This window comes from Xiphophorus hellerii, chromosome 8, assembly GCF_003331165.1.
Source record: "Xiphophorus hellerii strain 12219 chromosome 8, Xiphophorus_hellerii-4.1, whole genome shotgun sequence".
NCBI classification, from domain to species: Eukaryota; Metazoa; Chordata; class Actinopteri; order Cyprinodontiformes; family Poeciliidae; genus Xiphophorus; species Xiphophorus hellerii.
Window position 1 is genome coordinate 13,096,736 of NC_045679.1, and position 17,003 is coordinate 13,113,738.

General features: G+C 36.8%; 1 protein-coding gene across 1 annotated transcript; it reads left to right on the forward strand.

Annotated features, from left to right (window-relative positions):
• The first annotated feature begins 294 nt into the window (after nt 1-294).
• On the forward strand, nt 295-17,003 carry dbh (dopamine beta-hydroxylase (dopamine beta-monooxygenase)). Its single transcript, XM_032569430.1, has 12 exons — nt 295-5,426; nt 7,616-7,762; nt 7,885-8,142; nt 8,241-8,417; nt 10,307-10,409; nt 11,323-11,489; nt 11,602-11,745; nt 13,289-13,327; nt 13,773-13,832; nt 13,941-14,068; nt 15,016-15,175; nt 16,482-17,003. Exons 1-12 carry the CDS (start codon nt 5,058-5,060, stop codon nt 16,572-16,574), a joined length of 1,845 nt encoding a protein of 614 aa, XP_032425321.1. The 5' UTR covers nt 295-5,057; the 3' UTR covers nt 16,575-17,003.

Here is a 17,003-nt window from a genome sequence, read left to right on the forward strand (position 1 = left end):
GACGTCTGATTCTGCGTAGAGACGAAAAAAAGCTGCGCTTTAAATCCAGGGGAGGTTGGCCACAGTGCCTGAACGGAAAGTCAGTGTAGTAAATGCAGCCAGTAGTGCTTACGGTCTGGGCTGAGGCTACAGTGACGTGGGGGAAAAAAAATACATTCATACCTCTTGAACTTTTTTACTATTGCAAACAGACACTTTAATGTATTTTATTGCGATTTTATGTGATAGACCAACTGGAAATGAAAGGAAATTGAAACCTATTTTTTTGTTTTATTCATAGGGATAAATGAAATGTCACGTGTATTTTTCTGATTCCTTTAAAATCGCCTCGTTGGAAACAGCGAAAAGCGTTATTAAATGTCATGCTGATTTTGAATTTATGTAAACGTTTGTGCAGCATTGCATACCTGCAATTATTGAATAGGAACCATAAAACTCCAAATCTTTGTCCTCCAAACAGGATTATTATTTTTTCTTTGTGACCATAATCAATTATTTTAGAACAGCCAAATCCATATTAATAATTTAAAGAATTACGCTTGACCACAGAGCGTTCAGCCAAGTCACAATGACAAACTGGCCTTTTCATCAGGAACAAAACCTTAATCAAGCTCCATTAGGAAGATGGACACATTGTCCCTTGAAGGATCATTTTTCTCCCTGTACCTTCTTCTGTCACTTGTCCTTTTGCTCCCTTTGCTTCCTGAGTATAAGGTCCAGTTTCAGTTATCTCACTGCTGAAATCTGTTCCACCCCTTTTTTTCCCAGCCACTCTTTCCTAAAACCTCTTTACTCATCTTTTTTTCTAATTATCCAATCCAACTTACAACTGCTTGGGTCTCATATCCAGATCAGGCTCGGGGCAGTTTGAGGCACTGCTGAGGGCAGTGGTATGAGTTTTTATTGCATTCATTATTCAGACTGAAAGAAGTGGAGATTAGAGCACTTTGAGAGTGTGCGGTGTTGAAATATTTATATTAGCAGAGAATGAGATGGTTGAATTGGCTGTGTGTGTGTGTGGGCATGTGTGTGGGGGTGTGTGTGGGTGTGTGTGTGTGTGTGAGGGGAGGGTGAATTCTGCTTTTATGTGTTTTTATGCTTTTCATAGACTTCCACAAATGCAACGAGGAAACAGGGTGATGTGAACTAGAGAGAAGATCTGATCACTATAAAGACCACACTTTATTGCCATTTTTGTTGAAAAAAATAGCTTGGGTTGTTTTACATTGTCCTGTCTGCAAAAGGTGCTTCCAATTTTAGTAAAATACATAAATAAATCACATAATAAAACCAAAACTGGACCATGACAGTGTGGCAAAAATGGGTCACTGCTATCAGAGAGGCATCAGCAGAGGGAGTCAGGGACGCTGGCCACAGATCTGATCATTTCAAACCATTCCTACTTTCCTTCATATCCTCTTCCATCATACTGGATACTTTGTACAGTTTTAATATAACCTCTGTCAACAACATCATCAACAATATGGACTAACAAGAGCACAGTCAAATGATATTTGATGTTATCCTGACAAACCATGACTTATGCACATATATTGATCAATTTATTCTTCAGGATTCAAAATACACATATAGTTCAGACAAAACTTTACATATGCTCATTACCAATATGAGTTTTACATTATTTTAGGGGTTTTAAATATTTATTTTAAGTGATCTTTCAACTGAGTTTTCTTTTCTTCCCTCACAATGCCAACAAGTACTTTTGAAGTGAAGCTTTCTAACCAAGAGCTGGTGCATGGTGGTGGCAGTATCATGCTGTGGGGCTGTCTATGAGTCTGTTTCAGGAAAGCAAATAATTTAGATAAGCTCTAATTCTGTTCAGAAGATTGATGGCCAAGACAAGCATGGGTGGAGGCGCAAGTTAAGGCGAAGCTACTAAAGCTAACACCATTGAAACTTAAATTGAAATCAGCACAGTCTGACAGTTAAACTTCACTTTCTCTGTTTAGAGTTTAAAATGTTCTGCCAGAATTATGCAAGAAGTTGGCAAGAGGGGACAAGCATGTGGTCAAGGCGCAACTTCCTAAGCAGACATTTAACAAAATACGAGAGGGGGTGCATGTACATATTAAAGTGAAAATATAGATTTGGAGTTGAGTCATATGGGATGTGATGATACATCATCATTTGGACACTAGCTGTTGGAGGACTGAGAGGAGGAGCGTCAGCATGTGGGCAACTTAAGACCAGATGGAGCTTAGAAAAAGAAGGAACGTGAATATAAGTGAAGAATGAAGGAGGGAAGTAGAGGGAGATAGCTGAGCGTAGAAGAGGACTGGAAGAAGACTACTGATGAAATGCCCTGCAGGGAGAAAAAGAGGGCAGGGTCAAATGAACATGATAAATTGAGATTGATTGGTGAACTGGGTGTGAGTAGAATATTGGATAATTAGAGCCGTGGTTGGGATGTGGCCCTGCTCCCCAGCCTACACCATCATGTTAATTTAATTTAAAATCTAGACCCTGTGTGGATTAAAGAAAATGTTCAGCATATTCAACTTTATGCATCCAATTCTTCAGTGAAGTTATAACAACAAGCCCACTCAAACAGAAGAACGGCTCAGATGAATCATTAAAATCCTAAGAGTAATAACTCGTTTCATCCGATGTCCCTACCCCCACACCTCTTCTCCTCAATTCACAGCTGACTTTACAGCGTCTCAGCTCTGTTTGCTGACGCATCAGTAGTGGCACCGGAAAGACAAGTGTGCCTGTAAGAGAAGAAGAGAAGGCAGACAGTGAAAGAAAGACGCCCCAGCAGAGAAACGTGTGATGGGAGAGAAGCAGAGCAGGCCAAGCATCAGAAGTGTGACTGAATGAAGGAGAAGAACGAAATCATTACTGTCAAGCAAGTAGAGACAAAGAGAAGGTCACTGAGCCTCATATGAGAGCTGTTCTCTGAATATACAGAGCTCTGTTTGCGCCCAAGGGGACTTGACGTTTTTATTACATTAACCACCACAATGGCAGGATTTCTCTTATCCTGTCTGTTTTTTTGTTCTGATCCAAAGCTTTTCCCGTATGATTCCCTTCTGGATAAAAAGCAAAAACTCAATAGTCTGACATCCTATAAGAGCTTTTTCTTTTCCATTTCATTCAGAGTTGGCAGTCACCCTGCCGCAGAGTTGTACCGGAGCTTCACCTGCAATTGAAGGAATTTTGAGATCTATTGAATCCTCTCCAATGAAAAAGAGTGGTTTGAAATCATCACTACGTTTTTCTATTGTTTTCTGGAGTATGAATATACAAGTAATCAATACATTTCTGACTTAATGTTTGAATTTGGGATTTGTAGCAATAAGCTGCGATTTGTTATATGTGGTAAAAAATGGTTTTGAGGTAAACACTTATGCTATTGCTATAGGGTGAGTCCATTGGGAACAAAAAGGATTCTGTTTATTAAAATCATTACAATTCTCCTTAAGCTAATGGTGTCCGAAGTTTTGATTTTGTGTTGAATCCAAATGTAATTGGAGATTGTTGTAAATTTGACAAATTTGATTGATAATTTTCAAGAGTTTTAGTTCAAGATTTTCACTGATTCATCTTAACTTGGAAAACATTGGAAACAGCAAAAACATTCATTATGTACTGGCGATATCAACTTCTTCCTTCTATTTAAAATTAATAGTAAGTGGGATTGAAAACATCTAGTGACTTTTTGCTTTGGACACCAACCATATAATAAAACTGTTATTTTTTTAAAAGAAATAATTACCCCATATTCTATTCTTGTTGCTGAAAAAAAATGTTTGCATATCAACAAAATATAAATACATTAATACCAAAAATTTGGAAACCTCCATGACTTTCTTTTAAGAAGCCAAACATGATGGAGTCAGATCCCTGTTATGCTTCAGATCTGCAATGATTTACAGATCCGGTTTCTAAAAAAAATCATGCTACTTTTTTTCATCAAAATATATGTTTAATAATTATAAATCCTTACATGTTTAGTTGTTGAAAATGTAATGAATAAGTAAAATCACAATTTCCACAATTTGCAAAGGTTATTTTAAGTGAGAAATAAATATTTTTCTGCTGAAGACCACACATGATGTAAAAACAAATAATGAAAACAATAGCCAAGCAAGTAAATAAATAAATCCTTATTTTAATTCATGCAGTCTCTGTAATGTGTTTTTCTACTGTAGTAAACTTTTTTCACTAAACACCCTTTTCACAGTGACTTTACTAACCTATTAGATCACATCGCTTCTCCTCTTGAAAACCTGTATTGACAGTTAGATTAGGTCTTCTGTAGCCTAAGGTATAGGTTAAGGAGGACCGAATGCCTTAATGCCTTGTTTACACATCACCCAAGCTCCCACTGCCCCTGAAATGTTGTTTGAATCAATGGGGGGACAGCCTCTAGTGTAGGGAGAATATATAGAAAACATTCACATGTAGAAAAAAATCATTTTGGTGATTTGCTTACCAAAGCAGAACAGAAAGAACAATAAACTTAAGTTAGTCCAAAATGATGATCATTGATAATGCCCCTGGCTGAATTTGGATCAATTAGGGTCTGGCAGACGTGCAGAATCATGACCGACCCCCAGGGCTTAAAGAACACAATTCAATTTTCCTCAACAAATGTAATACCATTAGGCTGGATAAAAACAGGCAACTCACAAGGGAGGAGTCTTTTAAAAAGCAAAGAGGTGGACGAGGTCGGAAGAGACGTAACGGTTGTTCAGAGGAAAGAGGACACCAATAGAGGATCTCACCAGATAAATAGAAAATAAGAAGTACAGATGCTCCACAGAAGGTCAAACTTTGTCTAACATTACAGACGGAGAGGACAGAACACAGGAAGAAATAGTGTCTCCTCTCTGTCATATGAGGCCTGAAATCAAACAAGACAAATTCGAGTGTATTAGTCTGGAGAATCACATCTTTTTTTACAGCAAGACTGGAGAAAAAGTTCCCTCGCAGTTTGTTTTTCAACTTAAACTTCAGTTCAACTTTGGCAAGAGAAGTAAGGAAAAGAAAAACATCTTGAAGAAAAAACTTGAAAGGATCTGTCCACCAGCATGAGGATCTTCAGCAAAGACGTCCGCCTTCAGGACATCACCATCATGTATTTCACTGGCCTGGCTGCCCTCATGGTCATCCTAGTGGCTTCGTATCAGGCGCCCTCCAACGCCATCGACGTGTCCAGCCTAAAGCCGAGCCCTTCCAGTTCTCTGCCACCTCTCCCCATGCCTTTCCGTATGCCTTTGGACCCACTTGGAAACCTGCAGCTGGCCTGGAACATCAGCTATGCCACCCAGGAGATCTACATACAGCTGAGGGTTGCAGAGCTCAGACACGGGGTGGTCCTGGGGATGTCGGACCGCGGTGAACTCACCAACGCAGACCTGGTGGTGCTGTGGGACAATGGAACAAGGAGCTACTTTGGGGTAAAATTGATGCTAGTCTATGGTGTATGTTTTGAATTAATTATTATTTTTTTGTTTTTGCAGGGATTTTATAAAGAATCTTAAGGAGTAGGGATTTCCTACATTTCCTTGTCTCTCCATGGTTGTAGGGGTGTGGGAAAGGCATTTTTGCACAAGCAGCCTGGGGAAGAGTTTTGCTGCATGATCACAGAGTCGCTAAAGATGTTATCAAGCCTTCCTAATTGGAAATCAGTCAAACTGCACTAATAGCTGCAGCTCTACTGGGAATCATTAGCAGATATTTGCATATCAAAGCCAAATCACATGTTAATTAAGATGTGCGAAATGCCTTTTTTTTCCCCATTATGCCTCACACAGTTCTTAAGAAATTTTAACTGGAAATTTGTTGGTATTATTTTGTCTCTGATTAGGTCTCTCACTACCTAATCAGTGTCTGCAAGGAAACATCAACAGAGCAAAAGAAAAAAAATAATCAGTGCGGACATCTGATTAATGAGAAAAAAAATAATATTTGTCACATATAAGAACAAAGACAGCAGCAACAGCTAAATTTTAAAATAATTTTATGACATGATGCTATCACTAAAATTCTACAGTGAGTAATGTTTTAAGGTTTATATCTTAAGGAGATATATTGGGCCCAGCCACCCGATATATCTCAGTTTTTTTCTCCGCAAACTTCTAACTCACACTGGACAAGGTGTACTATGGTGTGCTTTATTAGATTTCTACAAAATGCACACTTTCTAAACTGATGTCTTCAAAATCCATGGAGTTTGTGTGGGACAGTTACACAAGAGTAACAGTGAGGAGATGAAAATGAGAGATCTTAGGTGTTATTTTGGACAGGTAGGAATGTGAGAAACTCAGACGAGGCTACAAAGCCTTCTGGCAGAGAAGAAGAACATCTTGTTTGCCAGGTTGGAGAAGGTTTCACAACACCAAATGCCACTCTTTTTCTAGCTAGTTCTTTTTATGAATTATATCATAATTCGCCATCAAACAACTGACTACAACTGCTGCCATTTGTCACAATTATTACTCAGTAACCAACTTTGAGTTTCTTTTTTATTTATTGGGATTACAGAAGTAGTATCTGTGTCTTAATAATCTATTATTACTTACCTTTGCCCTTTCTTGAAATACATACAGAAAGTATATTTCTTGACAGAAACATACTTTCTGTATATTTCTGTCATTTACAGAGTAAATACAGCTACAGTATTTACTCTGTAGCTGTCTTAATTGTCACAGTGATTATAATAATTTCTTTTTCACTTCAAAATGCTTTTTTTTTCAAACTGCTGTATAGGGTACCTTACCAACAAACTAGCTCATCTGTTCATCAGATCATTTGCTATGGCGGAGGATTTACATTGCTTTACGAAAGTATTCCAACCCTATTAATTTCTTTCACATTTTTTCATGTTACAGCTCCAATCTTCAACATATTTTATTGATATTTCAAATGGCCAACGTGAAGTAGCGCTTAACTAAAGAGGTAACGGAAAAACTATGCCTGGTTTTGAATTTTGTTTTAAAAATCTAAGATTTTCTTCCAGTATTGCCCTGCATTTAGCTTCATACATCGTCCCAATCACTCTGGACAGTTTTCCTCTTCCTGCTGGAGAACAGCATTAAGCAGCATAATGCTGCCACCACCATGTTTCACCAGTGCCAGGATGTCCTATAGTGTTAGATTTGCACTATTACAGTTTTGCATGTAACTCAAAAAGTTCAGTTTTGGTAACATCTTACCAGAGCACTGTCTTCTACATTTTTATAGCAAACTGAACACATGACTTTTTAGGGATTTCTTTCTGCAATGGCTTTCTTCTTGCTACAGAGACTAGATTCATGAAAATCATGAAAAATAATTGCCATAACAGATTCTCTATTCTCAGATGTTGTCTAGCAGACATCTCAGGCCTTCACACCACAGCTGTATTTACTCTGATTAAAATACACGCAGTTGGACTTCATTTACTAATTAGCTGATTTCTAAGGACAGTTGGCTGCACTGGATTTAATTTACTGTAGGCATGGCAAAGTATAGGAGGATGAATACAAATCCAAAATGTATTGTATATATTTCCTTTTTCCTTCCTGTAAATGATGGTGTTCCAAAGTACTGTAATTAAAGATTGAGGTCTCCAGGTGGTCCTGTTTCACCTCATTATCTCCTCCAGGACGCATGGAGTGACAGCAAAGGCCATGTATCACTGGATAGCCATCAAGACTACGAGCTGATTGAAGCTAAACAAAAAGCTGATGGATTCTACTTGCTCTTCAAAAGACCATTTAGTACCTGTGATCCCAGAGATTACGTCATAGAGGTAAGAAAAGACATTATTATTGAGTTGTTCTTTTATTTCCTGTGTGTGTGTGCGTCTGTGTGCATCAGCCTCCCATATTTAACTTTGTAGTTGTTTAAAACCTTTCTCCTCTGACTCATCAGGAAGGAACCGTGCACATCATCTATGGCTTGTTGGATCAACCACTTGCCTCTCTTGGAGATCTGAACCTGTCCAGAATCCACATGGGGGTGCAGAGAGTGTTGATGCTTCGCCCTGACATGCCATCACCCACTCTGCCTCCAGATGTGAAGACGATGGATGTTCTTGCTCCAAATGTCATCATACCAAACCAAGAAACTACCTACTGGTGCTTCATCCAGAAGTTGCCTGATGATATGCCCAAGAACCACATTGTCATGGTATAAGGATATTTAAAATAATAAATACTTCGCATTTTTATCAATACTTGAAAGAATTAATATAAAAAACCTGTTTGCTTTTTTACTATTTCCTCTAGTATGAGTCTGTGATAACTCCAGGTAACGAAGCCATCGTGCATCATATCGAAGTGTTTGAGTGTGCACCAGATCTGCGAGAGGTACCACAGTACAGCGGCTCCTGTGACGACAAGATGAAACCCAAAAAGCTCAACTTCTGCCGCCATGTGCTGGCTGCCTGGGCAATGGGGGCTGAGGTATGATGGGAAGTCATTTCCATAACATGAATGGGGCCTTTCCACAATAACATCCATGACAAATAATCCAAGTGTCCATACTCAAATTAAAGATGTGACAATTAGGTTAAATGTCATCAGTTTATAAAAAAAATATTTAAATATGCAAAGACCAAAATATAGAGCAAAAATAACTGTATATAGTTCCCTGGTTTAATGTAAATACAGAACATCTAATTGAAACAGAGCATTGGGACGAACTTGGTTAAGTGCAGACCTTGCACCTATTTTAAGAGACAAACAAAAGCTCCCACACTAGTAATATTAAAGCCTGGAGCTGCAGTCTTTAAAATTCTGTAAAGATGTTCCCACACACATCTCTTCTATAAAGAGACAGTCTGTATGTGGGAAGCACACAAATATTTATAAACTTGCAGACATGAAAAGAGAAAAATACACCCACAAAAACAGCAAATGAAAACCCTTCATGAACGCATCTAATGAAACGTTTTAGAGGTGATACAAAAATAAATAAATCATAATGGGTCCTTAAGATTAGATTTGTGTTTTTTCAACTAGTTTTAAAGCATTTTTTGTGCCACTGGCAATCTCTTCATTGTAGAAATAGCAGACTAAAACTTGCAGAAGCGCATGTTACATTTGAATAATTAGCTGGAAAGAATAAAGCCATTCTTTTTTCTGTGCCCCAATAAAATCTCGCATATTTTTTTATATCTATTGTGGGATTAGTCAGTAATTACAATGGCTGTGGTGAAAAATATGGAGATAATTCCTAAGTTTCTTGTGACAGAGAAGATGCCCTGGCCAGAGTAAACTTTGTCTTGTACAACTTGAATAAACAAACAAAATGTTTATTTACAACCTTCTCAATAATCCATGAATTTTAATTATTTAATTTTGGTGATGAGCTCCGAGTCTTTCAGGTTTAAAAGTTTCCTTGGCATCACCCTACTTTTTAGCTTCCTCCACAGATTCTCTATAAGATTTAAACTCCAAAATATTAATATGATTTCCTGTCAGAGAAAACATGTTGCTCAGATTAAATATTGGCCTTAAAATCAATAATCTTCAGTATGGAAAAAATATGGATTAACTGCAGATTTTGTCCAAATGACAAACTTTCAACTCCACAGAAGAAGAGCACAAGGCCATACGGTAACAAAGCAGCGGCTGAGTAAGTAAAGCAGCCTGCTCTCCACATAAAGCAAAGAGGACAGGGAACAGCGAGGCTGTCACCATATTTCTCTGTACCGCTTCCCACTGTATCACAAGCAAGCCTGGCCCCTCTCCGATTGGATTATCTGCCAGCTAAACAAAAACAAGCAGGATGCCTTCTGTGAGCTGTGAAGACAAGATTAGGTTGGAAATATTCAGGCCTCTTTCATCACCTTCTTATAGTGTTGTTTTATTCTCCTAGGCAGTGCACTGAAAGAAGTGGGTATTGAAGCCTTGTAAAGCAGCTGAAAAAAGAGGGAGAAATAAATTATGGAGAACTGTCCTTTTGAAACAGTGGAGGAGCAAGTTTAAAATGTTTTTTTTAGAAAAATACACTTTACATGCCAGCATAGAATTTAAAATTATTTGATAGGTTCAAAAACAAAAGTCAAATTATCTGATGCGCAACTTTTCTTTGTAAAGAAACAAATTCTAATATTTCTACTACCTTTCAGGTACTAGAGACTAATTTATTCATATAAAACATTTTTAAAGTATTTTATTTTCAAGGGAAAATCTTGATTACTATAAAACATGAGTCTAGTTGTAACACAATTATTAAATGAACTCTAAATTGTAAGTCGTCCAATTAGCCACTGCACTACACAAACTCCTGCTGTGGTTTTTCTCATGAATCTTATATTTCACGTGTGCATGGATATGTGTGCTTGCAGGCTTTTTACTATCCCCCTGATGCAGGCCTGGCCATAGGTGGACCTGGTTCCTCAAGATTTCTCCGCTTGGAAGTCCATTACCACAATCCTCTCCTTATATCTGGTACACACAGTACACACATCAATACTTAACTGAAGGATGTACTGCCAATGGCAGACATATTCTTTTAAGAAAAATAAAAACAGACGGAGCTTTGTTTTGTCTATTTCGCTGAGTTTTAGCCTCTTCTAATTAGATTAGCTGATTTGATTTTTGCAAATATGTATCTGGATGTGAAATATTTGTGTATTTCACATTAATATTCTCATGTTCCTTCCTTGATATGAATAATTTGAAACATGTTTCTGCATTTATGAGAAATCTAGAGGTTTTAACCAGAAGATATGTGGCTAAATTTAATATTACAGGTTGTAGGTGTGCCAATGAGAAAATGTTTTCTGTTAGGTCCTGATTTATCATTAAGAATCATAGCAAGAGAAGACATATGAGATGTGTGCACAGCTTCTCTGTTCTTTCATTAATTCAAAACACCTTACTCTGATACTGAAAATAGCTAACTTCCGATCTTCTTTCACCACAAACTGACTTTCTGACCACCTTAAAAGGGCTGATCAAGTGGAACAGGCAATTCCAGTGCATCTCAATTAAAATTCATGACTTGCAAAATTCGCAGTAAGTTAAAAATGTTAAGTTACTATAACATCACACTTCTTTTAACTTTTCTTATGTTTGTTAAAAAAAACACAGTTAGCATTTCCTTGTCTTGTCCAAACCATAAGTCCTTCCAAACACATCTCAGGACAAGACCAGATAAAGTGTCTATTTGACACTTTCAATGATCACAGACAACTTAAATTGCAGAAGGCTGCTACAGAAAACAAAAAGAAAAAAAACATATTCATTTTTACATCTTTCAAAGACTGGGAAGGTGTACAAATACCCTACCTGTGGAATATTTTTCAAGTATCACAGTTATCGTACATCAAACATTAATGAGTCTGTATTTTTAATGCAGGCAGGCATGACTCATCTGGGATACGACTGCATTACACTCCCAACCTGAGGCGGTACGATGCAGGGATCATGGAGCTGGGCCTCGTTTACACTCCTGTCATGGCGATCCCTCCAAAGCAGCATACCTTCTATCTCACTGGGTATTGCACATCTAAGTGCACCCGGACTGTACGTACATAAAAGCTTCATCACTTAATGGTTCAAAAGTTGAGAAGCTCAGCTTTGAGATTTTTTGGTAATCTAAAAACTCTTCTTATTTGTCTGCCGGCTGTCTCTCTAGGCTTTGCCTCCAGGAGGTATCTATGTATTTGCCTCCCAGCTGCACACCCACCTGGCTGGCCGTGGGGTCAGAACAGTTTTGGTGAGGGGAGGGAAAGAGCTGGAAGTGGTACAGGAAGACCAACACTTCAGTACAGAGTACCAGGTGAAAGAAAGGACATCTCTATCCATGTCAATGCTGTAATGATACACTTTTGCTATTTGTATTCTAATACAAAAAGATTGGAAAATTCATTTTAAAAAAATCATACTTTAAATGATTTCAGAAATATAGTTTAAAAATTTCAGGAGGAAAATCAAGCTCTTTTCCCTATGTGAAAACTTTTCGTCTTGTTTCATAAGTATGATAATCCATAACTTACAACTAAACAGTAAAAAGTTTATCAGAAGAAAGAAGTGTCCACGTTCCAAACAGAAAGTGTTATGTGGGCAAACGAGGTGCCACATCACAGCTTTTCTCCAATATTATTCTAACAAATAGGAAAAGCTTAAAGATTTCTTCATGTTGTCATTTAACCACTTCATCTTCCGGGAAACTGAAACAAAACAGAGTGCAGTCTATTACTCATTTTCTAATAAACTCTTGCCATGATGACTTGTTTAGTAAAAAAATTACAATATAAATAAAATAGTTTAAGAAATAAAATTAATACAATATATATTTTACTATACCAGCTTTGAAAAGCATTTTTAAGGAATTATTCATGGGGGTTACAAACTGCTACTGTGCTAACTTCCTGCAGCAGCTGGCTGTGCTAGAGTGCTAATGTGATTGTGTGCAAAAATCTGCTTTAGAGGAGACAGTTGCTATTTTAAAATTCCTGATCAAGAATAACAATAATAATAAAATGCTTCTTTTCTTGAACAAAACCATTAATTTATCAACCAACAGCTTGAGGTAGTTTCCTGTCACATGAAGGTTGGCAGCTAATGACAAAACTAATGACATCTTGTTTATAAACATAAATACCAATAAGGCAGAGGTGGCACTTTTTTTATTTCTGTGTTAGATAGCATTTCCACATTTTGACTTTTTTTGGTGGGTTTGATGTGGCTTGTTTTCCATTTCTTCATCCACCAAAAGGGGGAGCTACAGTCACAACAGCCTCCTACTTCCAGCGGTAACGACAATATAACTCATGTCATGGTTTAAGGCCTCATCAGGCACAAAACACTGTAATTTCAAAGATGCAACGACCTTATCTGTCAGCTCTAAACTGAGAAACAGCGGCATTGATATGTTGAGTTACAGCCCAGACGCATGCTTTTTGCATGCTACATATGTATACGCTCGTCACCCGTTATGTGATAAAATCTCAATATGATCTAATGTGAGACTCATCTAAATGTATGTTGAGTGGTTTTAATTCAGAACCTGAGGCCTCGTTAGACATATGAGGGCCTTTGTTACAACTTTCTCCGCCAAGCTAACACATTTTCTAAAATTTGTCAGTATAAAAAGTCCTGGGGAGGGAAACGGCTGCTGTTCCTCTTCTCTGTAATTAAAGTATTTGTACAGAATGATGCAAAAATACTATGCTGAAATGAATGGTTAACTCTGGAGAACAATAAAAGCATCCTGTTTTAATTGTTAATCATATCTAAGCTGATTTTTAATGTGAAGCACAATTGATATTTGACTCATGAATCCTTTTGTTCAGCTGAATTTGCTCTCTTCTTACATGTAGACAATCCGAGTTCTGAAGAAAATGATCAATATTTTACCAGTAAGTATAACACTTTGTGGATTTTTGAATAAAAAATGTATGTATATATTTCATATGTGAAAAACAATCTATCTATCTATCTATCTATCTATCTATCTATCTATCTATCTATCTATCTATCTATCTATCTATCTATCTATCTATCTATCTATCTATTTATTCGTAATGCATTCAACTGCTTTCTTTTTTTATTTCATTCTTAAGAATCTGGTTCAAGTTTATTTATATTTTCTTCCCCTTTGCTTGCACAGCAGTGCATTAGATTCTTACCACTGTGTGAAGCATTTAAATTGAATGTAAATAGAAGGAGGCTGTAAAATCTGAGATGTGATGGGAAATTCCCAGAAGACTGACCAAACAGTATCTCTGATCCACAAAACACATTTCTGTTTGACGCCAAACTGGCTGCTGATATTTCTTGTGTAATTATTGTTCTATCCTGCAGAGCGACGTCCTTATAACAAAGTGCACTTACAACACAGAGGACAGGAGCAAGCCTACAGTGGTGCGAAGTTTCAGTCTTTAAACGAAAACTTGTTTTAACACTGTAACCCTTAGTTCCCCCTCTGATGCTCCTCACACTCATTATTTTGTTCTGCTCTTATCTCCACAGGGAGGTTTTGGCATCATGGAAGAAATGTGCGTCAATTATATTCATTACTACCCTCGGACTCAACTGGAGCTCTGCAAGAGCCACGTTGACCCAGGGTACCTGCAGAAATATTTTAGCTTCATTAACAGGTACTGCAGAAAGATCTTTAAATCATTACTAATGTCTTAAACCTGTCTGTTTTTTATGCCGATTTCAGTCAGAAATATTCAAATCAATCAGGAATTATATATTTGCTTTTTTAGAATGCTGTTAATGCTGGTATGTTTAGCAAACTCCACATTTTTTTTCAGTAGAAAAGCAAAACTAATATATTTTTATATGAAATGCATTCCAAGGAGTATTTTTCTCGTACGTATGAGGCTCAGACTGTTTGCATAGCTCTGCTGTTTTTAATGAGAAACATAAAAATACTACAATAATTTTGACCAAATACATTTCAAGGAATGCTTAATTATTAATATAAAAAAAACTGAGATGGGTGAATGATTAGCAGTAACAATGAAAACGAGGAGACCCGGGGTCAAAACAATTTCAGCTTTCTAAAATCTACTGTAAAATATTTTTCCACTTTACGTCAATATTTTACAATTATTCTTTCCTTCTACATATTAAATATGAATTATATTTTTGGAATTTTATACCTTTAAAAGGTAAGGAGATGCATTTTTCCATTGTTTGAATCTGAAAAAAAAAAAAACAATCTAAAATGCATCACACACACAAGGACCAAAACACACAATCAAAAGGAAGGGCAAAAAAAAAAAAAAAAATTAAATGTAAAATTTTGCAGTAGTTCTTGTTAACATTGGATAAAACATGGACTTTGTTGGTTTGATAGTTAATCTGGCAAACCTGAGCTATTTTCATTCAACCCAACCTAAATGGGAGGAAACTTAAGCCACAATAGCACAAAATGTTCCTGAGATCTGTGAAGAATTAGAGAAACAAATTGGGATTTTATTGCCCTTCAAACCCAATACACCGTTATCCTCTAAAAGCAACGATAAGTGTTTTAAAATACCTCGTCTCCTTCTTTTGTGAACTTTTTTCCATCTCTCCCACTCTTCCCATCAAGGTTCCATGGAAATGACCAGTGTGTGTGTGGCGATTTTGGTGTGACAGATCAGTATGCTCAGCTGCACTGGGATGATTTTGCCGGAGAAGTGCTGGACTCTCTTTATAACACAGCTCCCATCTCCATGCACTGCAATCAGTCCACTGCACGCCTCTTTCCTGTGAGTCCCTCACTCATCAAATACACACATATTTACAAGCTACAATGGACTGGCAAGCTACCAATTTAACCAAATCAAGATGGATATCATTTCAGAAGAGTGAGACTCAGACTGTTTTAGTAAAATAAACCCACACAAACTTCCAAGATGTTGGGATGAGAGTGAGTAAATTGATTTCAAATGTAATGATGACCTTAATCAAGATTTATGCACAGAAATGTTCTTTCCTCACAACACTAGAGTTGGGAATTCTGGTTCTTAGAAACAGAAGACAAATTTAAAACCAATTTATTTAAATAATTTTTAATGTCACTCTACAGCTTAGTGACATGGAGCTAAGACAGCTTTATCAAAATATGTGGTTAGAAGAGAAATGTTACGGAAGGGAATATGTCAGGTAAAATACAATAACTAAAGCACCATGCCTGGTGGAAAATCTACTAAAGCAGGACCTTATCACTTTAAAAGACCTTTAATGTCAAGCCCAGCATGTGGTCTTTTTTCACACTGACATGTCTATGAACTAATGGAAGGCAAAACAGCTCAAGATAAAAATATATAAGAAAAAAAAACTAAATAAGTCAGCATTTATACTTGCGGTCATTCTCATTGTTCCTCAGTGATTTCTTTTATAATACGTTTGTTCATGCTTACAAAACTTTGTAAGTTGATACAGCAAGTACAGGCTAGAATTATTCTAACAAACAACCAGAGGCTGAATGGCTCAGCCTCAGAGCAGCCTCAAAGCATTGTACACAACAATGTGCTGCTTCAACATGTTGGCATGAATCCTTACAGATTTTTCACTTAAAATGTTTCTGATTATCAAGCAAACTTTAAATTTAGACAAAGATAACCGCTGTCAAATTAAAAGTGACTAGAGTAAAGTGTCTCAAACGTATTAATGAGTAAGTGCTTGATTTAAATAACCTGAAAAAGAAAATCAAGTTTTACTAACAGTGATGTAATAGTAGAGGTAGTTTTTATGGTAATTGGTTTAGCCTAAATTCTATTTCCTGAATTGCATTATTCTGTGACCATTTAATTTTGTGCCTTTCCTTGTCAGTTTTACCCATCAAGTCTTCTTTTGAAGACATTTACACATTTATTGTACTTAGCAAATTATGTTTACTATAAATGTTTGTGCTAAAATGAGATCAAGACTGCAAAGTTGTGTGTATTACATAAAGAAGCCTAACAAAAAACCAAGGAAGACATATGGAGTATCTGGACATTTGTTGAAAAGAAACAGAAGAAAATGCCTTTAAATAAAACAATTACTTGTAACATAAAATTTTTCTTCCAGGGTGAATGGGAAAAACAGCCCCTACCAGAAGTGACCGCCATCCTACCAAAACATCGCTACCCCTGTGAAGGAGGTGCAGAGTCATACAGCTGAGCAGAAACATCTGGAGTAGTTTGAGGACAGGGAGCGGTCAGCGGACCAACAGGAGATTAAAGAGGATTATTAAATGTGACTTAGTTTGAATTTAGTTTGATCTCTACATTAGCTGATAAATAGAATCCACTGCTTACTGTAATTATATGCCTGTGCAAACACCCACCAGCTGTGTTTATTATTAGTGCATACTAATTAAGCTAATAGCAGTGTTATTCATGTGTTACATTTAATGAAAATGACAGTGAGATATTTTACATCACAAGTCTGTCAATATAAAAACAAAAAACATAAAAGTTATCCAAAAATTAAGAGAAAAAGTTTGTTCCATTTCTCGCGATTCTGTTAAATTACACTAAAGCATTGTATTTGTCATATAGTTTAATGTAATGCAGTTAAATAAATATTCTATATTACAGTAAAATGTTG